Genomic DNA, 25428 nt, shown 5'->3' with positions numbered 1-25428 from the left:
TTCATTATATAAATGGAATTAATATATTGACCTTTCAATTCTCAAGGTTGGGTTAAAATTTCCTAGACTATTGTAACAATACTTAAATAGTGACATACAATTTGTAATTTAAATGGTTTCAATGTTTTTCAGGTCTTCAAAAGCTTGCAATATATGCAAGCTCTTGACTGAACTCTTCTGCAATGCAACATATTTCTTGACAAAATAACTTCCATTTCTGTACAAACGTCAAACATCTTAATGAACAGTGTATATGTTTATGACTGACTAGTTGATCAATTAATTTTTTATTTTGATCCATCACCATGACAATGGTTAAATTTTAGAGCATTGAAGCATACTTTCTGTTTGAATGACCCAGGCATGATGGAGTAAGGAATACAACAGCTACCACTTATAATTTTGTGGTGATGACATTCCCATGTGTGCTGAGATAATTTTATTCCTCCAAAAAGAAACAAAATGTGACTGATAAATTGTGTTTTTAATCATTGGAATCATGTTAATGCTATTAAAGTGGATACATATTTACAACTTGGATAATGTTTAGGTAACTTTACTTTCTTTACTCCTGATTGTCGTTATTAAAAATTAACTTTAGAGCCCATTGAACAAATACGAGTAAAATTAAAAACCAATTGTTCAGAGAACAATTGAAGGTCTTTCCACAAAAAAAAAGGTATTTTAATATGAAAATAGTAAAATTCGTTTTAAAATGTCATTTCCAGCTTCAAATGATAGCTTATTGTACGCTGATTCCAAAAATATATGGTTTCTATACAATATTTTTTAAATAAGGGAGATAATTTGTTACTTCCGGTTTGAAAAATGTTACTTCCGGTATTATTCAAACGTTTAATTGACACTGATACCAAAAATATCTGGTTCTATAAACTTTTACATTAAAAATATCTAGTTCTATAAACTTTTACATTAATTAAGTACAAAAAAAAGCTACTTCCGGTTTACACAAGGTCACTTCCGGTTGGCTTTTCTAAGGTTAAATGACTTGAAACCTAATGCAAAAAGTCCCATGGATTTATCATGTATACATATGAGGTAAAAGCAAAGGTCAAAATCTAGAACGTCAATTTAACCTATGACCTTGAGCTCAATTTCAAGGTCATCAACCAAGGACCTAAAATCAAAAGACCCTAGATCTTAATTACATTTGGTTCATGAGTTATATCACCATATGCATATTTTTAAATAAAAGAGGGGAGAAAACTCTAATTTGATGTAAGCGTACCCTTTAAACCGATATGTATGTGTTACGACATGTCGCAACTAACAATTAAGTAAAAATATGTTGTCGATATCTTATATCGTGTTTGAAAAGAGGTGAAAATAAGCCAAAATCCAAATTTAAAAATGACCTTGACCTTGACCCTATTTTCTTTTTTTTGGACCAAGGACCTCAAATCAAAAGACCCTAGGTCCCTATCACTTATGGTTTACCAATTACAATTACATTTCACTTATTTTAAATACAGAAGGGGAAATAACTCTCATATGGAGTTTCTGGACCGCTTCGGTCAAAATTATTCTTAAGATCCTGAGGATATAACGAACAAATTGGAGACATAAATTTGTCATAGACTTTTAAGGTTGCGAAGGAGATGCGTAGACAAGAAAAACAGTGTTTGGGGAGATAACTCTTACAATAAAAAGTATTCGGCTAAACAGGGTCAGTTTCAAAATCGCAATAACTGTTCGATATCATACACAAAAAATCTAAGCGACATCTTGCAAAACAAAAAAGCACCGTTAGAAAAAAGTGGCGGAAGAAGAAAACCAATAGGTCTTTCCACAGAAAAGTGGAAAGACCTAATTACATGTTCATCAGTACAATTATATTGAAGATGACAATTATGGGTTCATGGCTATCACTATACTAATTTATGTCCCTTTTTCATCTGTTCAATAATGACAATTATCTAGACAATAACATTAACCTGATTTATGGCTATCATTATACTAAGTTATGTCCCTTTTTCATCTGTACAATTATCCAGACAATAACATTTTCCTGATCCATGGCCATCATTATACTGAGTTATGTCCCTTTTTAATCTGTACAATTATCTAGACAATATCATTTACCTGATCCATGGCCATCATTATACTAAGCAAAGGTAAAGTCCCTTGTCTGTCTGTACAATTATCACTTTCATTTTCTTTTATCTCATGTGGAACAGATCCTGGTGGTTGTAAACGTCCAAAACAAAGACGACACCAACCTTCAACATCATTTGCTAATGGCTGCAAAAATTATTTTTAAATTGAATGATCTGTTTTTATATACAAATAAATGTGTATAAATGAACTTGTAAATACAGTCGACTCTTGTTATCTCTAAGTTGCCATACCAGAGAAATATTTCGAGATACCCGTAGTTCCACTCAAAGGAATATGGGAAGTTTGACAGACCAAAGGACACAACTCTTGCTTAGCTTGGTAAGGCTAACATAAATCTAGATAAATATGGTTAGGGCATAGATATTCTGGTCTGAGATTGATGTATCTGTATGTAATAGTCTTTTTTTTTATTTCTTTGTACAGTGACAAATTTTTCCTGTGGTTTTTAGCCGTGAAAGTAATTTTCAATCGACCTAAGCGTGATTTAAAGTGGTCAAATTGTTCATTTAGACCTAGACTTATCACCTGTTTGTACTAACATGAGAAACACAATGGGTGCCTCATGTGGAGCAGGATCTGCTTACCCTTCTGGAATACCTGAGATCACCCCAAGTTTTTGGTGGGGTTTGTGTTGCTCAGTCTTTGGTTTTCTATGTTGTATTTTGTGAATGTTGTTTGTCTGTTTGTCTTCTTTCTTTTTTAGTCATGGCGTTGTCAGTTTATTTTTGACTTTTAAGTTTGAATGTCCCTTTGGTATCCTTCGCCTCTTTTTTTTTTTCATTCTCGCATATATAAGAGATTTTAGAAATTTAGATTTCTTTTCATTTTCTTTTATTTCAAACTTTTCTGCAAGAGAAAATACAAAAAGATTAAAGACGCCGATTGATAGTTTTGAGTTGACCACTAAGTCTTAATCTCTACTTTATGCACAACCAAGCTCATTAATGTATGATTACAGTTAATTTTTTTTTTAATTTTAAATACTGTTTCATAAAGTATAACAATATATCACTAATTATTTATCATGGTGATCAAAGATAATCTAAGGTAAACATTCATGAATCAATAAAGTGGTCATTGACCTGAAATTTAATTACATGTATATTGTCAGATGAACTCTTCAATCCATTTAAATCCCAGAGGTGTAGTTTTGATATATGTGTATTAGAATGAGCTAAATAATGCAAATTGAATTATTTTGTTAACCTTGGGACAGTAAATTTGGTTCAAGTCAACCCAAATTTCAACTCATTAGGAGTAGAAATACATATATTTATATGTAACAAAGTTTGGAACAATGGGAAAACTTCGACTCATTCAAAATTTCGAGTCAACCGAATCGAGACAAGCATTAACATACTAAACATATATCACTCATAGCCATCCCAAACTCCATTTCCGGGACAACTTTTTTTCTGGTATGCATATCATTAATTAATATGGTTGACTCTATGACAATTACCGTATAGCGGGTTATTTTCGCGGGGTGTTTATTTTTCGCTTATTTTGGCGGATAAATGAAAATCGCGAAAATAATTTACGTGAAAATTTATGCATACGTTCTGTAATTCTTACAGCTAAAGCGTTTTGTAAAGGATCTATTTTTTCCGGTCGGCAGATCAATAACAGTATAGGTTAATTTTATCAACATAAATGCCAAAGGGCATTGTACATACATGTGTTTTATAAAATGACTGTCAGGTGTGTTTATCTTTATCAATTAGTGTCAAATAGATTACGAGTGTAAGGTACTCTTGATAATTTTATAACCTAATTTGTAAGTACATCAAAGGTCAATTTCGTAACTAAACAACCGTAAAATTTAAAGAAGAGTGTATACCTGTGACAAATATCCAAGTTACCAGTATTCTATTGATTAACTGTATCAGAATATAATCAATAAATTATATAAGACGTCATTCTGATAAAAAAATTAATTAACCATAACAATAGACACTTGCTTCTCAATTTTAACAAGTTTTTATCTGCAACAATTTCAGTATCCGCCAAAATATTTAATTGGGATTTAAGAATCCACCAAAATAAAAACTGCCAAAATTTTGCATATACATTTTTGTACTTTGTTGCCTGTAAATCGCAAAATTTAACACCCGCAAAAATAACCCGCTATACGGTATGTGAAAATTTTTCGAAAACAAAACATTTTGTTCTCTCTTTCTTACAGTTTAAATCTAGTAATAAAAACAACCAGTAAATCAATCAACGCTACTCATGTGCAATCATTCTGTGAAGTGTCAAAGGTTCTGGGTTGAAAACTGTAGCAGGAGTAGATTACACAAAACTGACATCATCTTTTGTAAATTGTTGCAGAATAAAAGAGAAAAAAATTCCTCAAACTATTCCATATTACGAGGTGCACAACTTCAACATGAGGGCAATCGGTTTGTGAAGTTTCGGGGATCTTGGTTGAAAACTGTAGGAGTAGATTACACAAAAAAGGTATCATCTTTTGTATGTTTAGTAAATTTTGCAAAATAACAGAAAAAATTCCCCATACAATTATATAATACAAGGTGTATACTTCAACAGGTTGGCAATCTGTCTATGAGGTTTTACGGATCTGGGTTGAAAAATGTAGAGTTGATTACATAAAACTGGTACCATCTTTTGTCAATTTTGTTAGAAAATAACTAAATAATGAAAAAAATTCCTCCAACAATTCCATAATAGCAGGTGCCCAACAAGTTTCACGGATCTGAGATAAACACCGTGACTGTAGGTGGAGTTCATAACACAAAGCTGGTACTATCTTTTGTAAATTTTGCTGGAAAAATTGGAAAACATTCCTCAAAATAAATGGAAATAAAAGGAGTTTGTGTCCATGGGACACAGATGATGCCCCCAATTGCATATAACGTTAACAAGAGTGCACACGCTGAAATGTCTCGCCTACTATACTGACCATTGATTTTATGTTGATAGTCCTACATATAAAGTTTTACTACAAGTATCACATTAACATTTATGATCCAAGAAAATGAGGTCAAGGTCAGATAAACCAAGCCGGAAATACATGTACACCTTTAATACAATCCCTCCATACACAGAACATAGATGACCTATTGCTTATAGTATAAAAGAAACAGACCAAACCATGGAAATTCTATATTGACCAATGAACCATGAAAATAAAGTAAAGGTCATTTGAACCCTGCCAGACAGACATGCACACATTAAAATCATTCCAAATATAGTTGACCTATTGCTTAAGGTATCTAAGAAAAAAAGTTAACCAGGAAAACTGAACATTGACCAATCAACCATGAAAATGAGGTGAAGGTCAGATGATACCTGCCAGACAGACAAATACACCTTACAATCATTCCATACACCAAATATAGTTGACCTATTGCTTAAAGTGTAAGAAAAACAGACTGCAAAACACAAAAACTTAACATAAGCAATGAACCATGAAAATGAGGTCAAGGTCAAATAAAACCTGCCAGACTGACATGTACATCATTAAATATTTCCATACACAATATATAGTTGACCTACTGCATACAGTATTAGGAAAACAGACCAAAACACAAAAACTTAACATTGAGTAATGAACCATGAAAATGAGGTCAAGGTCAAATAAAACATGCCAGACTGACATGTACATCGTAAAATATTCCCATACACCAAATATAGTTGACCTACTGCATACAGTATTAGAAAAACAGACCAAAACACAAAAACTTAACATTGAGTAATGAACCGTGAAAATGAGGTCAAGGTCCAATAAAACTTGCCAGACTGACATGAACATCGTAAAATATTTCCATACACCAAATATAGTTGACCTACTGCATACAGTATTAGGAAAACAGACCAAAACACAAAAACTTAACATTTAGTAATGAACCATGAAAATGAGGTCAAGGTCAAATAAAACATGCCAGACTGACATGTACATCTTAAATATTTCCATACACCAAATACAGTTGACCTATAGCATACAGTATTAGAAAAACAGACCAAAACACAAAAACTAAACTATGACCACTGAACCATGAAAATGAGGTCAAGGTCAGATGACACCTGCCAGTTGGACATGTACACCTTACTATCATTACATACACCAAATATAGTAGACCTATTGCTTATAGTATCTCAGATATGGACTTGACCACGAAAACTTAACCTTGTTCACTGATCCATGAAATGAGGTCGAGGTCAAGTGAAAACTGTCTGACGGGCATGAGGACCTTGCAAGGTATGCACATACCAAATATAGTTATCCTATTACTTATAATAAGAGAGAATTTAACATTCCAAAAAATCTGAACTTTTTTTTCAAGTAGTCACTGAACCATGAAAATGAGGTCAAGGACATTGGACATGTGACTGACGGAAACTTCGTAACATGAGGCATCTATATACAAAGTACGAAGCATCCAGGTCTTCCACCTTCTAAAATATAAAGCTTTTAAGAAGTGAGCTAACGCCGCCGCCGGATCACTATCCCTATGTCGAGCTTTCTGCGACAAAAGTCACAGGCTCGACAAAAAGGGACATAACTAGAGAACTGAAAAAGTGATGCCACCCAAATTTGAACTTGATCTGTATTTTATGGTAATAAGCATTGTGTATAAGTTTCATAACATTTGGTTGTAGAGGCAAACTAGAGTAAGGAAATGGAAACCAATTTTGGGACATTCGTACAGACTGACAGACTGACGGACAGATTGACAAGGGTAACACTTAATGGGAAAGTCCGCGATTTTTTACTTATCATCTAAATATGTTCATCTTAACATAAAAAACACATTCACAAAGTTTTAAATTTATATTCTTTCTAATAACGGAGAAAATCAAGTATTTGTAACTTTTTTGGTTGACCTACGTCACTGGGTTGTGACGTTTTAACCCGATTTGTTGAATCATGGGAAAAAATAAAATCTGTTAAAGTCTTACTTGCTTATCAGAATTTTACATAATTAAAAGCGCACAGATGACCGTTGGTCGTAGTTAATAACCACAATATAAGAATGAAAGAAAATGAATATGTGTGTACCGTTTTGTATTGATTGAATAAAACTTCCTATATGAAGTTATCTAAATATAAATAATTTCGAATTAATTTCATAAATTATTGAGATTTTTTCATAAAATATCTATAGAACATTTTTACTGATATTGAACTGAAAATATTTTAAGTTTTATTTACCGTTATAACTTTGATAACCATTTCAATGCAAAATATTTGTGAACAGAGTGTGTATATTATTTTGTAAAGTCATTGTTTATTTCTCGATTTGAGGAGAATATGTTTGAACTTTACCTTGCAGCAATTTAGCCTCAGGCGTACACAGGTGTGAATATTGTCATTTTGAATGGATTAACAGAAAGAGTATAGCGTGTTTAATATACCCAGAAGAAATACCCGATGACAATAGAGAAACAATAATTAAATTGTATAAATTAATTGAAAATTAACATTCAACTTTTTAATTCCGGAAGTGTTACAATATTAAAATGGAACAATTTTCGGTTACGTTCTATGCAATTAGCATAAAGTTAAGATATGAAGTTAAAAGAATAGTACTTTTAATCTTAAAAATTAAATGTTACATTTCCAAATTAATAATCATTGCACATCTGATTAATTTACTTTACCGGAATTCTTTAACTTGTATTTAAATCTGGCGATGTTTAAATGCTAACAATCGTAAAACTATCGCAATTTTAAAGTTTTTAATTGAAAAAATACAACAGTACAACATGCATGATTTTTTTTAATTTTCTTATTAACATTTCATTCTTACATAATTAAATTCATTTGACAATCACTTAGACAAATTATTTGTGAAAAGAATACCAATTATCGTTTATTTCATTAATGAATATACATACATTATAAATCTAAGCTAATACATTAATTTGTTTGAGGATTTTTTTTTAGGATAGCCGTCATTAATCCAAATTAGTAATACAGTTGTTGTAATTAAAGGCATATCTTAGTAATGTATTACTGATATTGACGATTTTAGAACAGTTCGTCCCAACCTCGTTGTTCTTGAAACAATCTTTACTAGTATACTTGTAGGTGTAATACCACCAAATCATAGTACGTCACATCCGGTTGCATACGAAAATAGGTCGAAAAAAAATATTCCCTTGAACTTGACAGTTGTAGGTAATTGATCCTACATTTCATTGCAGTAAAACATTTCTGGGTCATAAACATATATCTTGGGTATTTCAAAGCACCATTATTTTTTTATTTGGGGTTTCTATAGAATATTTTGGAAACTTGAGGTTACATGGTTACTAAAGCTTGTATACAGGTTAAAAAAGGGGGAAAATTTGATTGGTTAACTTCCAGTGATGGTTATTTTCTTATATGCAATGAAATGTTATGTGAAATTTTTTCTATAGTACTGGACAGGATCAAACTTTACTCATGCCAAGTATTTCTTTATTTGAAACAAAGATAAATTCTGCACAATTTTTTGAAAAGTGCAAATTTAACAAAGACTAATAGGGGAAAATCAATGGTGGTATTACACCTAATATAGGAAGCTGTACATGCACCTTTGACCTTGTGAGTACTCTCATGTGTTAAAATTTCTTGCTATTTAAGTGAAATATTACTAATAATGAAATATTCTGAGTGGATTGAGTCTCCAAAACACATTTTATGAGAAAATTTCCTTGAAATAGGACTTTACCATGAATATTAGTTGACAGAATAAGCCATACTTAGAGTTTTGGGGAGCTTTTTCTCCTTTTTTCTTATATTCTGCTATACTAGAAATTTTTTCCTAAGAAATACTTTAATAAATATATAGTTTTAAGTAAATGAAATTATTTTTAAAGCAGTAACAACAAATTATTCACCAAAAGAGAAGCTTTTTATGTCCCTCTCTGGAACGCGGCGTAAATTTAAGTTTTACGTAAGGACTTATTGAAACCTCCTTGGAGACAGTAAACTTTTATACGGATAGTTCATTCAGCTTGAATACTTCAATTAATCATTTATTACAACATTTCTACCATAAATGAGTGAAAGTTACCCCAAAATTTTTATTTATTGGCCTATAAAGTAGAAATTTTGAGGAAATGAGAGGTATAAATGGATCAAAAGAGACCTTATAAGGAAGACAAAGAGGTCCATTGGTAGTATTTATCATCCTAAAGTCATCTTTTGTATCATATTCAACTGTTTGTAGGCAGATGAGATAAATATTTGATCATTTATTGGTCCACACTATATTCTATCATGATGCGGCTTGGTTTGGATTTTTCGAAGAAATTTTGCTCGAATCGCTGCAGATGTCGTCTTACATTATACTAGATTTTTCTCAAACTATTGAACTGATTATGACAAAACTTGACAGGAATGCTTGAAATAACCAGTATAACAAAGGAAAAAAGTCACATTCAGTTTATTTAACAAAAAAGTCTTCTTTAGGTGTAATACCACCAAATCATAGTACGTCACATCCGGTTGCATACGAAAATAGGTCGAAAAAAAATATTCCCTTGAACTTGACAGTTGTAGGTAATTGATCCTACATTTCATTGCAGTAAAACATTTCTGGGTCATAAACATATATCTTGGGTATTTCAAAGCACCATTATTTTTTTATTTGGGGTTTCTATAGAATATTTTGGAAACTTGAGGTTACATGGTTACTAAAGCTTGTATACAGGTTAAAAAAGGGGGAAAATTTGATTGGTTAACTTCCAGTGATGGTTATTTTCTTATATGCAATGAAATGTTATGTGAAATTTTTTCTATAGTACTGGACAGGATCAAACTTTACTCATGCCAAGTATTTCTTTATTTGAAACAAAGATAAATTCTGCACAATTTTTTGAAAAGTGCAAATTTAACAAAGACTAATAGGGGAAAATCAATGGTGGTATTACACCTTGTAAGTTTCCTGACGTATAAGCCCCATTGAGGATGAGCTCCAGAGATAGCAGACTAGTAGCGTATTTGTTTGTTGGGGCAGGAGAGGCCATGCAACCACTTGTACAGATAAACAAGCTTATGTTGTCAACACTATCAGAAAGAGTTCCCATCGTCAGATGTGGTATATGAAGGTTCCAAGAATGAACTATTGACATGTCTGACTCTGAACAGTTAGTAAACGGACTTAACAATGATCTATAGACATCGACCGCTTGTTCTCCTATTATGTTTGGGTGTTAACCATCGATGTTTACAGCAATATTTAATGAATAAGATGATGATGGTAGAAAGAACTATGAGCGTCATGTGGCAAATATTACATGCATGTCGGACCATGAGTTGTCAATCTGTATGAAAAGATTTCCAATACAACCATATTGAGTAGGAATTTTTACATCCTATACTCTCGTACTAGTATTACAGGGTTCTTGTGTCGTTTAACTCAGACACACATCTTTTACTTTAAGATGTATGAAAGGTTCTAAATATATATATATATCTTAAATGTAACAATAATCAAACGCCTATAGGCAATCAAATGGTATGAAGATTTTATACAGATTTATTCTTATTTACACAATCATTAACAAACTAAATAAATTTAACAAAGTAACACCGTGACACTACGATATAACAAATGGGAATTTATAACAATAACTATTTCGCTTTTCGTCAATCATTCTCTATATTGTTCTCTATTCGGTTATTTTTTTTTCACTATGCCACTGTATCTCCGCTCCTTTTTCCCCTGTCATCCTTCTCCTTATAAAGATAGGGACATTAGACATAGAAGAGGCTCTCTTATCTTCAATGAATTAATATTGATAGTGACTATAAGTGCTGCATTACTTTATATATCTGCATGTTTGCCAATCGACAAAAGCTTGTATTTGCGTGAAGAATTTTTTTTCTTCAAAAATATGGTCCAGAATCATGACAAAACAATATTCATTTCCCAAAAATGTTCAAAGGTCATGTTTTTAATTTTTTTTCAAACTTATTATCAGCAAAAAATAGAGGATAATATTATTATCAGAACATCATTCATTAAAAGGTGAAATTATAATTTCAAACACACACAAGATAAACAACGTTAGACACAAATATATGGTTCAATAAATGTTACCTGTGCACACCGGGTACCTCAATAAAGAGGCCATGCATGAACCTGTATTGTATAACTGTGTAATACGAATTTTTTGTTGACAGGATGTCACTGGAATACCCAGGACGTGTATCTAATACCTAACTGAATGTGTCGCTCTGACACGACATCTATCAATAATTCTGACATAACTATTATCAATTCGGGAGGAAGCCAAAATATATATATAATAAGATAACGTAAATAAAATTTAAAAAGAAAAAAAACCCTATAAATTATTCACCGAACACACCAGATAGAGTCACACATTTAACTGTTAAGCTAAGTGTCTTTATAAGTGACCGTTTCGAATTGATCCCGTATCAATTTGATATAATTTAAAGATTAGTAAAAAAAAAACACTTTTAATAAAAAAATTGAGATGTCCGATATTTACATATTTACATATCTATAACCTGGGAATATCATACTATATCAACATATTATGTCCCAGCTAAAACCTCTTCCTAACATTGCTCCTTGTCAATAGCCATTAAATATCATAATTAAAAAAATGTTATTTTATATCGTATAACTTTATTAATTGAAAAATTATCTTGTCTAAATACGGAACTATTCTTTATACAAATCAATGCACTTTATATAAAAGAGGCATACTAATGAATCTTCTGTAAATCAGTGATTGTTACAAGAACACTGCATTTGTCTTTTTTATAATTGAAACTGTTCTTCCTCATCAAATCTATATTTTTTTTATTCAACGAGATCTTATCATATAAGGATTTGATAACTATAGCTATCAGAACTGCTAGGTTATGTTGTTATTAAAAAAGGATAATTAGCATCGAATCTCCCTCGAAACAATATTGTTCAAAATGGTCTTCACACACCAACTTGTGCTTGCTATAGATGCAACTATTTGCTGTTAGTTTAAGGTTGTACAACCATGTCTGATACAATTCTTTCTTTTTTGTGGGATTGGGAAAACTATGTAGACTTTTGTCATAACCTTGTCTGACAGAACAACCGTACACTTGACAAGACATTTTGACACTGAATAACCGTCTACGATAATCCCCAATTGATGATGGGAGTTTTTAACACACGGTCGGTAAATCCCCGATTCATTTTGTTCTTTGTGGTTTATAGATATCACGTGACTTTTTAGATCGAACATGCCGACAAGATGGCGATATGTCGAGAACTGATAGTGAATTTCAAAAATCGATTTTGATCTCTTTACGTAGAGAATAAAAGTTTTTTATTCATGAACATGTGGTTTTTTATGCTTAAAGAACAAAATATCAATTTTTCATTTTTTTGCGGAGTTTCCCTTTAATACCCCCTTCGCCTAGCGGTTGGGGCATAAAAATCAATAATAGTAGGTGCACAGCTTCATCATCTGGGCATTCTTTCTGAAGAGTTTCAGGGATCAGTATGATTAGGGTTGAAAACTGTACGAGTTGATTACACAAACATGTATATTGTACCCACTTTTCAGCAGTCTTCTTCCAATCTGCCCAATTTGGCCCAGTAGTTAAAATAAAAGCAGGTCACCCCATGGTAGTCTTACAATAGTTACTGAAGACCCCTTATCATTATTTAAATTAGTTTTCAAGTTGTGACCTTTTGAAATTGTTTTTTTACAATTTTCCAATAGACTTCTATAGTAAACCCCTATGTTCTTTTTTTATCCATGGCGGCCATGTTGGTTGTAGACGGGTCATTGGATACATTTTTCAATCAAGATACACTATTGAAAATTGTGGTTAAGTTTAATTCTATTTGGCCCAGTAAATTAAGTGGAGAAGATTTTTGTAAAAGATTACAAAACTTTACGAAAAATTGACTATAAAGGTCAATAACTCCTTAAGGGGACAATTGACAATTTTGGTCATATTGACTTACTTGTAGATCGTACTTTGCTGAACATTATTGCTGTTTACAGTTTATCACTATCTATAATAATGATTAAGATAATAACCAAAAACTGCAAAATTTCCTAAAAATTTCCAATTCAGGGGCAGCAACCCAACAACTGGTTTTCTGATTCGTCTGAAAATTTCAGTGCAGATAGATCTTAACCTGATGAACATTTTTACCTGTTCAGATTTGCTCTAAATGCTTTAGTTTCATAAGCCAAAAACTGCATTTTACCCCTATATTCTATTTTTAGACATGTCGGCCATGTTGGTTGGCAGGCGGGGTCATCAGACACATTTTTTAAACTAGATACCCTAGTTATGATTGTGGCCAAGTTTGGTTAAATTTGGCCCAGTAGTTTCAGAGGAGAGGATTTTTGTAAAAGTTAGCAGACGACGGACGCCAGACAACGGACGCCAAGTGATGAGAAAAGCTCACATGGCCCATTGGGCCAGGTGAGCTAAAAAGGAATGTAAAATAAATATATACATAATATTAAATGAAACACAAGTATATGGAGGAAAAAACAATACACAGTAGTGTATGAATGAATGCTTGAACTTACTGTTCTGATATGATATCCAATTAGGCTGTCTGCCCGAAATGTTCAGGACAATTGACTAAATAAACTTACCACATTTTCAATTTTTAAAGATTTATTCTTTTTACGTAATGCTTTCTGTCTAGCATAACTCTGAAGAAAAAAAAATATTTATGAATAATAACATTTTTTCAAGGTAAAAAATGTTAATTATTGTCCAGCTGAACAATACAATTCTCTGTTATTGAAAAATATTAATATCATCAGATAATATAATAATATAATTAGAAAATTCTTTAGTCACTTTACATACATGTAGAACCATGGCCATTCTGCTTTTGTTCAGAAAATTAGCAAATAATTAGATGAATGTGCAATTAAAAACTTTAATAAATCAAGTTATTTACTGTAAGTAAAAACATGCTTAAGTCAAAGACAAATTATAAGTAAATATTCTATGTAAACTAAAATTATTTCTGAAGTTTGTTGCTGTTCTTTGTGTTTGACGAAATCTGCCTTTGTAGTAACATTATCTTTAAAAACCTAGACATTCTTAACAAAATGTTTTTGATTTCTAGTAAAACCTGTTAGGGCTTATAAAACCATTCATTGGAAAGATTTGACATTTGAAATTGATTAAGAAATAATTCATGGGGGCTTGATATATCGTGATTTTACCACGGGTTGGCCCTTTATGACAAATATTTTACCCTGAGCGATAGCGAGGGGTAAAATATCGGCATAAAGGGACAACCCGTGGTAAAATCACGATATATTCAAGCCCCCATGAATTATTTCGATTCTAATAGGACAAATACGGCAATTGTTTTGGATCGAAGCGCTCTAGATGAAGGCATTATTTGCCGTTCCCATAAATAAACGCACTATTAAATTGACGTAAAAGACCGGAGCAAACTGAATAAATGACATGCTTAAACTATTTCCAATAAAATATTTAGATAGGTTTGGATGAATCTAAATGATAATTGTACTTATATGTCTTATATGTATACAAAAAATGGCTTATATAACACATTTTTGCATCGTTTGTTTAAGTTTCCTTGTTGTGATGATTTTCGGTTTCACAAGCGTGTATTTTCCCGTAAAATGCTTATATTCTTACGTCATCGTTCTATGACGTCGGGTAGCTCATTCATAAAAAAACATATGACGCGGGAGTACGATTGGAACAGCCCAAACAATATATTCATATTTTACCACGGGTGTGTACTCAAAGCGTTTGAAAAACGTCATGTTAGAATACATTAATAACATATCACACAAATATAAAGAAGTAAAGGAGTGAGTCCCATGATTTTAAATGTTAAATTAAAATGCTCCGCTGGGCGCAGCTTGATACGACCACAGAGGTCGAACCTTGAACAGTTGGGGCAAGTATGGACACAACATTCAAGCTTGATACAGCACTGAATTTGGATTGTGATTAAATATTTGACACAGCATAGGTTTCTGACACTGAATGAATGTGGTCTCAAGAACTTAAATTTTTTTAATTTACCTATTCAAACCATATCATTATTATTTGCTTTTATATATAAATCAGAAATAACCAATTTAAAATTGAAAATTTTACAGAAAAAAAAAAAGAAAAAAAGGAAAAAAAAATCCCTTCCCCAAATTTTTTGAACCCACTTATGATTCATCACCCCCAAACTCAATCCCAGCCTTCCCTTTGTGGTATGGTACCTTGCAGTACAATTTCAGAGAGATCCATTCACTTGAACACAAGTTATTGTCTGGAAACTAGAAAAATTATAGTTTTTAGGCCCCTTTTTGGCCCCAAATTCCAGTACAATTTCATAAAGATCTATACACTTACACACAAGTTATTGTCCTGAAACTAGAAAAATGCTTGTATTTTGCCCCTTTTTGGCCCCTAATTCCTAAAATTTTGAGGCAATTACCCCCAAAATCAATCCAAGCCTTCACTTTGTGGTATGGTACCTTGCAGTAAAATTTCAGAGAGATCCATTCACTTGAACACAAGTTATTGTCTGGAAACTAGAAAAATGCTTATTTTTGGCCCCTTTTTGGCCCCTTATTCCTAAACGTTTTGGGCAATTACCCCCAAACTCAATTCAAGCTTTCCCTTTGTGATATGGAACCTTGTAGAACAATTTCAGAAAGATCCATACACTTACACACAAGTTATTGTCCTGAAACTAGATAAAAATGCTTGTTTTTTACCCCTTTTTGGCCCCTAATTCCTATAAATTTTGAGGCAATTACCCCAAAAATCAATTCCAGCCTTCCTTTTGTGGTATGGTACCTTGCAGTACAATTTCAGAGAGATCCATACACTTGAACACAAGTTATTGTCTGGAAACTAGAATAATGCTTATTTATTGCCCCTTTTTGGCCCCTAATTCCTAAACATTTTGGGCAATTACCCCCAAAACTCAATTCCAGATTTCCCTTTGTGATATGGAACCTTGTAGTACAATTTCATAAAGATCCATACACTTACACACACAAGTAATTGTCATGAAACTAGAAAAATGCTTGTTTTTTGCCCCTTTTTTGGCCCCTAATTCCTAAAATTTTGAGGCAATTACCCCCAAAATAAATCCCAGCATTACCTTTGTGATATGGAACCTTGTGGTACAATGTCAGAGAGATCCATACACTAACACACAAGTTATGTCTGGAAGTTACAAAAATGCTTATTTTTGGCCCCTTTTTCCTTAACTGGTGGTACCATGACCCCAAAAATCAATCCAAACCTTCTTTTTGTGGTATTGAACCTTATGGTAAAATTTCATAGAGATCCATTCACTTAAACTAAAGTTAGAGTGCGAAAACCAATGCGTCTTCGGACGACGACAACGCCAACGTCATACCAAAAAAAATTTTTTGCGGTCTATAAAAACAAAATTCAGATAATTCTACATTTATAAAAGATAGATAAAACTTGTGAAAAATTGTGTTATCTAACTATTTCAATTATAGTGCTCTTCCTTGATATGTGTAAATAATATTTTATAACTACTTTCATTAATATTGTATTTTGGTTTTTTATTGAAATTTTTTTTTTTTTTAAACTTGTAAATTACATAGTAGTTATAAAAGATGGGATAGTATGCATTACACTAAATGGCTTACCACATCATGCCATTCAATTGATTTAATAATTTCACAAATATAATAAATTACTTAATATTCTAACAATGATTTATACAGGTAAAATTATAAACAAATACTTGTCTGAACTCTGCAAAATCGGCTATTTGAGTTCTTTGCCACTCTAAGTCTGGAGCAAAACCTTTAGGAGCAGGGTGACAGCCTCTAGTATCCTGAAACACAATTTATAATTCATATATGCTTGAAAAAAACAACAGACATGAAACTCCATTACTAGTATCAAAATTTTCCAACACTATCTGTTAGTAGGTTATATGTTCTGTAAATGGTTTGCAAAACAGATTCTGTGAGTACTCTCAGATCTGTACTTTGTGCCTTTTGTTTTGTGATGGATGTAATAATACCCTGCCACATCTAGTCTGTGTTTTTGTTAGATGTTTTTCAGCATTGTATCGATCTGATAAGTTAAACCCTTTTCAACTGATTATTATAGTTTGTTCTTATGTTGTACTGTTACACAACTGTCCGAGGTTAGGGAAGGGTTGGCACCTTCAAAAATATTAAACACCACCACATTCTTTATGTGCCTGTCCCAAGTCACGAGCCTTTACTTCAGTGGTTGTTGTTATTTCAGTTCTGTCATATTTTTTTTTCGTAAATTGTTTTGTTATAAATTAGGCTGTTAGTTTTCTCAATTGAATTGTTTCATATTTTTCATGTCTGGGCCTTTTTAAAGCCGACTATACAGTATGAGTTTTTCTCATTGTTAAAGGCCAAACGGTTGCCTATAATTGCTTACATCCACTTCTTTTGAACTTTGGTGGATAGTTGTCTGTTTCGCAATCATATCACATCTCATTATTTTTATATTTTATGTTTTTTGACAGACCTAAGGCAGAATTATGAGTTTTTGATTGCATTATTAAAAATCACTACAATATTTGATCCTGTTAAACATAATTTTTCCAGATTTTTTTAGAAAACAAAGAGAAGATATTTTGTTTAAGAAATGGAAAATAATCTCAACCAATAAATTTGAACCCTCTACCTCTTTCTTCACTAATTTTGTAAATATTAGAGACAAGACCTGAATAAAGGCCAAAGCACTTTTCATGTTATTAATTAATTAAATCAAAACAGTTTTTGGTAAAATTGGATTCTTTTAATAATTTTATTGCTAAACGGGCAGATCTTGCAATTTATAAAAGGGGAGGGTTTGGGTTCTACCCATGAAAGAATTAGTAGGCACCCTTATTTTCACAGAGTTTCTACATGAAAAAAAAATAATTAAAAGATGGAGATTTTGGTCCGAACGAAAGAACACCCCTCTGTGATATTATAGAAACCCCAATCCTGAATTACTATTAACAATATGATTAAAAGAATGTTTGAAAAATAAGTTAAAAAATATAGTTCTGTTTCCTACCTCCCGACCTATCCTAACACATTTAATGTAAATTATTTATGCTTTGGTCCAGCACCATTAAAACCTAGACTATTTGGTCAAGCATAGTTACAATCATCAGAAAATTTTCATTTATCATGTTTATAGTTCATGACAAGTATTTTTCAAAAATAACTTACTTATAGTATATGAATATTTTGTTTGGCCTTGAAGAGATTTTCATTTTCATGACATTTTCCACGCTCATTTACTTGCACTGGATATCAAAGCTCCTTAAACAAATGATTGTTATGCATTTATGCATCGATACATACTTATTACATAAGAAACCTAGTCCAAGTTAAAAAGAACTTTAAACTATAGCTGGTAGAGAAATTTCACAGTGCCACCTATTTTCAAGATTCAAATTAAATGCTTTTTTATATTTCTTTTAAGATCTATGCAGAAAATCTTCAATATTCAGATACTTTTAAAATAAATCATCTTAGAACAACAAGCAGAAAGATGCTTTAAACACATATGCTGCCAATCTTTCCCCAATATAAAAGAAAAGATAAGCCATATATAAACAAGTAATACAACATTTATTTTGTTTATTAATAACAGCTTTTTAGTTAAATTGTTTGCTAGGCTATTTTTGTAGGAAGGTGAACTTTTTGACAGCCTCGATCAAATAAAAGTTTATTAACGAGTGTAGAACACCAACTTACATGTCTGACATTGACGGTCTGTTTATTTGTAAAAATGCTAGTATCTATATCAGCTACTACAACTTTTGGACAGTCATTTGCTTCTCTCCTAAATATAAAATGAAAGCTGCATTAATAATAGTACATCTGTCTGAAGTCAAAGCCTTCATTTTTATATTAATTATTAATAAATTAAAGTTTATTACTGCATAAACGTGACAATCCCTCACTCACAAACAAACTGAATAAAAGCTGGTGTCAATTTTTGTATTGAAAGGTTAGAATTTATACATTCATAAACTTTTATGTCTCCATATATGTATGCTATCTTAATAATTCCTTGTCAAAACAGCTAAATCTTTCTTGCATTCACTCATAACCTCAACATACACAAGAATATGAATAAAACCGAAATATTCATTTTTTTATCAGATTACCTGTTTACAATGATGAAAACACTTTCCAACCTGTAATCTCAGGTAAGGAATATCTACTGAGCTGTCTAGATCTGCCATCAAATTGACTGCTAAGGTGACAATGTATTAAATTTTGGCTCTTTCCGAAATATAATAGCAATAGGTTATTAACCCGTATTACTTCAAATATTGAAAAAATATGCCGGTATACTTTCTGTTTTATAGAGAAAATAAAATAAAAACAAACACTGTTCTGAACATTTAATCACAGTTTCAATTAAACTATTGGTTCTCACTTTTAATTGAGTTTGTGGTGCTCAATCTTTATTTATTTTTAGTAAGGTTTTTTTAACTGTTTTTTTCAAGTTTTTTGGGGGGAGCTGTAATGTGTTTATCCTTTAACTGATAATTTTTTATTGCCCCTAGGTATCTTTTTTTTAAAAAACTAGAAATGTACAATTACAATTTAACCAGTGTCTTGCAAAAGAATTACATGAATCATATATTGATTGATTGATGTTTAACGCTACTTTCAGCACTATTGTGCTATTTCGTGGCAGTCAGTTTGTATTTGTAAAGGAAGCCAAAGTGCCAGGAGAGACCATCGACCTTCAGTAGGAAAACTTGACAATCCTAGTCAATTAAGATTGTAGTTGAGTGCACCTGCCATATGCAGGATTCGAACTCAAAACTTCAGTGTTGACAGGCTAGTGATATAGTAGTAACACTACTTAGACCACTCGGCCACCGAGGCCCCTACATGTACAACAAATGTACATGTATTTTTCAACTTTATATATAATAACTTAATAAAAGTTTTTCAAAAGTTCAAATTACTTAAATTTTCTCACGCTGACGATTATATACATGTTCATGATATATAGAGTATTTTAAAAATGTTTCAAATCAAATGTGCACAGAAAAGCCAAAACCATAAAACTTTACTAGGGCATTCATTCATAAAATCAAAACTGGAAACTCATCTGTTATTACTTGCTTAAATGGTATTACAGTGGGGTATTACAATCAAGCTCAAAAAGCTTCAACAACATGGCGGAAAACTTCTTTTTAGTTTCAGTATTTTGGGATATTTTTCCTAAATGAAGCATATCATTTCCTGCAAATTTGTATTAGATTGCACAGAAAGGAGCATACGATCATATACATCGGATTACCAAAAAGTATAATGATAAGTAAAACAAACATTAATCAATAAGTTTCGGGAGCTCATCAGGTAGCACCTGTATCATATTAATTATTATCATGATTATATGACGAGGAAGTCCTCAATAACAGTAGAAAAATCAATATACTAATGAACTCAAAATTATTTTTTGCTTGCGCATTACCCTGTTGTTGTCCATATCACAATAAAAATAAAACCTCCCTAATATCAAACAAGAGTGCACACGCTGAAATGTCTCGCCTACTTTACTGACCATTGATTTTATGTTGATAGTCCTAAATATAAAGTTTTACTACAAGTATCACACTAACATTTATGATTCAAGAAAGTGAGGTCAAGGTCAGATAAAACAAGCCGGAAATACATGTACTCCTGTAATCATTTCATTCCATACACCGAATATAGATGACCTATTGCTTGCAGTTATGAAGAAACAGACCAAACCATGGAAATTTCATATTGACCAATGAACCATGAAAATGAGGTCAAGGTCAGATGAACCCTGCCAGACAGACATGCACACCTTAAAATCATATCATGCATCAAATATAGTTGACCTATTGCCTATAGTATCTAAGAAACAAAGTGAGCCAGGAAAACTGAACATTAACCAATGAACCATGAAAATGAGGTGAAGGTCAGATGATACCTGCCAGACAGACATATGTCATATACACACCTTACAATCATTCCATACACCAAATATAGTTGACCTATTGCTTAAAGTTTTAGAAAAACAGACCAAAACACAAAAACTTAACATTGAGCAATGAACCATGAAAATGAAGTCAAGGTCAAATAAAACCTACAAGACTGACATGTACATCATAAAATATTACCATACACCAAATACAATTGACCTATTGCAGAAAGTATTAGAAAAACAGACAAAAAAAAAAAAAAAAACTTAACATTGAGCAATGAACCAGAAAAATGAGGTCAAGGTCAAATAAGACTGACATGTACATCGTAAAATATTTCCATACACCAAATATAGTTGACCTATTGCATACAGTATTAGAAAAACAGACCAAAACACAATAAAATGCTCCGCTGGGGCGCAGCTTGATACGACCGCAAAGGTCAAACTCTGAACAGTTGGGGCAAGTATGGACACAACATTCAAGCTTGATACAGCACTGAATTTGGATTGTAATTAAATATTTGACACAGCATAGGTTTCTGACACAGAATGAAAGTGGTCTAAGAACTTAAAATTTTTTAATTTACCTATTCAAACCATATCATTATTATTTGCTTTTATATATAAATCAGAAATAACCAATTTAAAATGGAAAATTTTAAAGAAAAAAAAGGAACCCCCCCCCCCCCCCAAATTTTTTGAACCCCCTTATGATTCATCACCCCCATACTCAATCCCAGCCTTCCCTTTGTGGTGTGGTACCTTGCAGTACAATGTCAGAGAGATCCATACACTTGAACACAAGTTATTGTCTGGAAACTAGAAAAATGCTTGTTTTTTGGCCCCTTTTTGGCCCCAAATTCCTAAACGTTTAGGGCAATTACCCCCAAACTCAATTCCAGCTTTCCTTTTGTAATATTGAACCTTGTAGTACAATTTCAGAGAGATCCATACACTTGATCACAAGTTAATGTCTGGAAACTAGAAAAATGCTTATTTTTGGCCCCTTTTTGGCCTCTTTTTCCTAAAATTTTTGGGCAATTACCCCCAAACTCAATTCCAGCTTTCCCTTTGTGATATGGAACCTTGTAGTACAATTTCAGAAAGATCCATACACTTACACACAAGTTATTGTCATGAAACTAGAAAAATGTTTGTTTTTGCCCATTTTTGGCCCCTAATTCCTAAAATTTGGAGGCAATTACCCCCAAAATCTCCCAGCATTCCCTTTGTGATATGGAACCTTGTGATAAAATGTCAGAGAGATCCATAGACTTACACACAAGTTATTGTCATGAAACTAGGAAAATGCTTGTTTTTTGCCCCTTTTTGGCCCTTAATTCCTAAAATTTGGAGGCAATTACCCCCAAAATCAATCCCAGCATTTCCTTTGTGATATGGAACCCTGTGGTTCAATGTCAGAGAGATCCATACACTTACACACAAGTTATGTCTGGAAGTTACAAAAATGCTTATTTTTGGCCCCTAATTCCTTAACTGTTGGTACCATAACCCCCAAAATCAATCCCCACTTTCCTTTTGTGGTATTGAACCTTATGGTAAAATTTCATTGAGATCCATTCACTTAAACTAAAGTGAGAGTGCGAAAACTAATGTGTCTTCGGACGACGACGAAGCCGACGACGACGCCAACGTCATACCAATATACGACCACAAAAATTTTTTTGTGGTCGTATAAAAACTGAACTTTAACCACTGGACCATGAAAATGAGGTCAAGGTCAGATGACACCTGCCAGTTGGACATGTACACCTTACAATCATTACATACACTAAATATAGTAGACCTATTGCTTATTATTATCTGAGATATGGACTTGACCACGCAAACTTAACCTTGTTCACTGAATCATGAAATAAGTCGAGGTCAAGTGAAAATTGTCTGACAGGCATGAGGACCTTGTAAGGTACACACATACTAAATATAGTTATCCTATTACTCAAAATAAGAGAGAAATTAACATTACAAAAAATCTTAACTTTTTTTTCAAGTAGTCACTGAACCATGAAAATGAGGTCAAGGACAATGGAAAACAGAGGGAAACTTCATATCATAAGGCATCTATATACAAAGTATGAAGCATCCAGGTCTTCTACCTTCTGAAATATTAAGCTTTTAAGAAGTTAGTTAACGCCGCCACCGCCGGATCACTATATATATATCCCTATGTTGAGGCTCGACAAAAATTACATCATCAACATACAAATTTTGATAAATTCAAACTTAAAGGAGCATTATCCGTCAAATTCATGTTCACTTATTTGACTCAAATTCTCATATTTGATTTATAACCTTCTAAAACGTATATCAAACTTACAAAAAGTCTAAAATGAACAATTAACCATGCATGGACTCGATAATATGTATCCACATTTCATGTGTATTTTAGTCTAGACATCATCTAATTAACCATCCAGATGACCTCTGAACATGCTGAAGACGGGTGACGGTCATATAACCCAATAAAACATAAATATAAATAGTGAGTGCATGAAATTGTATTATTCTAGCTATAGGTCTGTTTGATTTCTTCATACAGGTTAAACAAATATGTTAATCATCGTTTTTACCTGTATAAGAATGAATTTTTGTGGATTGAATCAGTCAACCAAATGGTTTACCCTTGTTTCACTTTCAATGTTGACATTCTTTTCCTTTTAATAGCTGAACACGCCTAGTTCATGCGTAACCCATCTCTAGCTAAGGGGTTAAATAGAAGGTCACATGAATATGGTTTCAATGAGGTGGAATTATTCACTTGCAAGTGAATAACTCATCAGCGGTGTTTCTTACCTCATTAAGACAACATTGAACCAAACTGGATGCTAAAAGCGAATTATTATTTCACTTTCATTAATGATTGAACAAAAAATAAATCATATTTCAATTTTTTTTATATCTCATAGCTAATTGCCCCTTTAAGGTTTTCATTCCTACAGGTGTCAAAATGAAAATGTTGGGGAAAAGGTTTTTAGAAATACCAAATAGGTAATAATTGATTGTTGGGGTTCCCACAGGGTACCCCCCTCAGGTCGCAAGGTCGCTTTTAAATTGGTCGCAAGGTCACTAGGTCGTTTTTAGGGGAAATGTAAAGGTCGCAGGTCGTTTTTTTCCAAGGTAGAGGTTGGAAGTCGTTTTTATATTTAAAGGATACATTTAAGTCATTGTTGTGTCGATTCTTATTTACCTGATTAAACCTTTTAGTTTTAAATTAGATATTTGGACATTTTGCTATGCCCTTGGGTTCGGTTGTTCTTGTTTTGTTTGAGGCCATCCAGAGTTGTTTGAGGCCATCCAGAGATGGCTGTCTGTAAGTGGGAAGTTCCTGATCTATTGAAGTTAGTGTCGTCAGCTCTAGATTTATTTTTGTGTGGCATTTAATGATCAATATGTGATGTCTTCGTGCCATTACCCCATATCCGTTTTTTTCCATATTGAGACCAAAACAGGACTTGAACTTTTCAATTTTTCAGAAAGTAGTTTCAAGCAAACATTCAGTATTTCACTAATCCAACACAATATTCATATTGAGCAAGTCCCCAGAACTCTTATAAAATCAACGGAGATTAGAGCTGGATTTACCTACTGAGATACTTTGAACAGGATCATATATAGACTGATGGCAACAAGGAAATGTTTTGAAGACAGGGGTGTCCCGCACGGCGCTTATTTCCATTTTCGTTGGAACTCCCCAATTTTACACAGTTGTTAGTCCATATCATGATGAATAAAGAGTACGGTACAAAATTTAATGAGATTCGACTTGAAACTTTTTAATAAATCATCTTGAACGCAAAGGTAAACCAAAGTGTAACTGACGAACGAACAGATGGATGAACAGACCGAAAAACTATATTTACCGCAACAATGTTGTCAGGACATAAAACATGAAACTGATCATCAGCCTTACTTGGATACATTTGTCTCTTTGGAGCACACATAGAGACGCTAGTAGCTAGTGCCCTATGCGCTAGTGATGACCATCGCCCATAGTGTTCATAGTGTATTTGAAGCAATAACCCAGACCAACTTAAATCTTTTTTAAGAAACAAAAATGGTTCAATAATGATCATAACTTGACAATTTGATAGTTTATCAGGCTCTAGAAACAAACAAACAAACAGACTTCTAACCGACTATAGATACAAAAAGGGTCACAAATAGTTCAAAATTGATTATTTGAAAACTGCATGTTGATTTAAGATGAAAATCGAACTTAACTTGTACTTTATAGTGCTAAACAATTGGGAACAAATGAAATAAATCTTTGATCCGTTCTAAAGTTTTCATTTGGGTAACCACCATGGGACGGTCAGACAGATGGAAGT

General features: G+C 32.5%; 1 protein-coding gene and 1 long non-coding RNA gene across 2 annotated transcripts in view; one reads left to right on the top strand and one right to left on the bottom strand.

Moving 5' to 3' along the window:
* Positions 1–25428, top strand: part of LOC127728560 (uncharacterized) — a 173566-nt gene that overhangs the window by 105537 nt on the left and 42601 nt on the right. The window lies entirely within an intron of this gene.
* LOC127728540 (gem-associated protein 2-like) overlaps positions 1–25428 on the bottom strand; it is a 33187-nt gene that overhangs the window by 6736 nt on the left and 1023 nt on the right. Inside the window, exons 2-5 of the mRNA XM_052235988.1 lie at positions 18856–18943; positions 16860–16952; positions 13732–13791; positions 2104–2262 (exon numbers count right to left, since the gene is read on the bottom strand). Of these exons, the coding sequence (XP_052091948.1) occupies positions 2104–2262; positions 13732–13791; positions 16860–16952; positions 18856–18943 (400 nt within the window). The remainder of the gene's footprint in view (positions 1–2103; positions 2263–13731; positions 13792–16859; positions 16953–18855; positions 18944–25428) is intronic.

This window comes from Mytilus californianus, unplaced genomic scaffold (genome assembly GCF_021869535.1).
Source record: "Mytilus californianus isolate M0D057914Y unplaced genomic scaffold, xbMytCali1.0.p SCAF_2, whole genome shotgun sequence".
NCBI classification, from domain to species: Eukaryota; Metazoa; Mollusca; class Bivalvia; order Mytilida; family Mytilidae; genus Mytilus; species Mytilus californianus.
The sequence above is the reverse complement of the archived record's forward strand: the minus strand, read 5'-3'. Positions and strand labels throughout refer to the sequence as shown.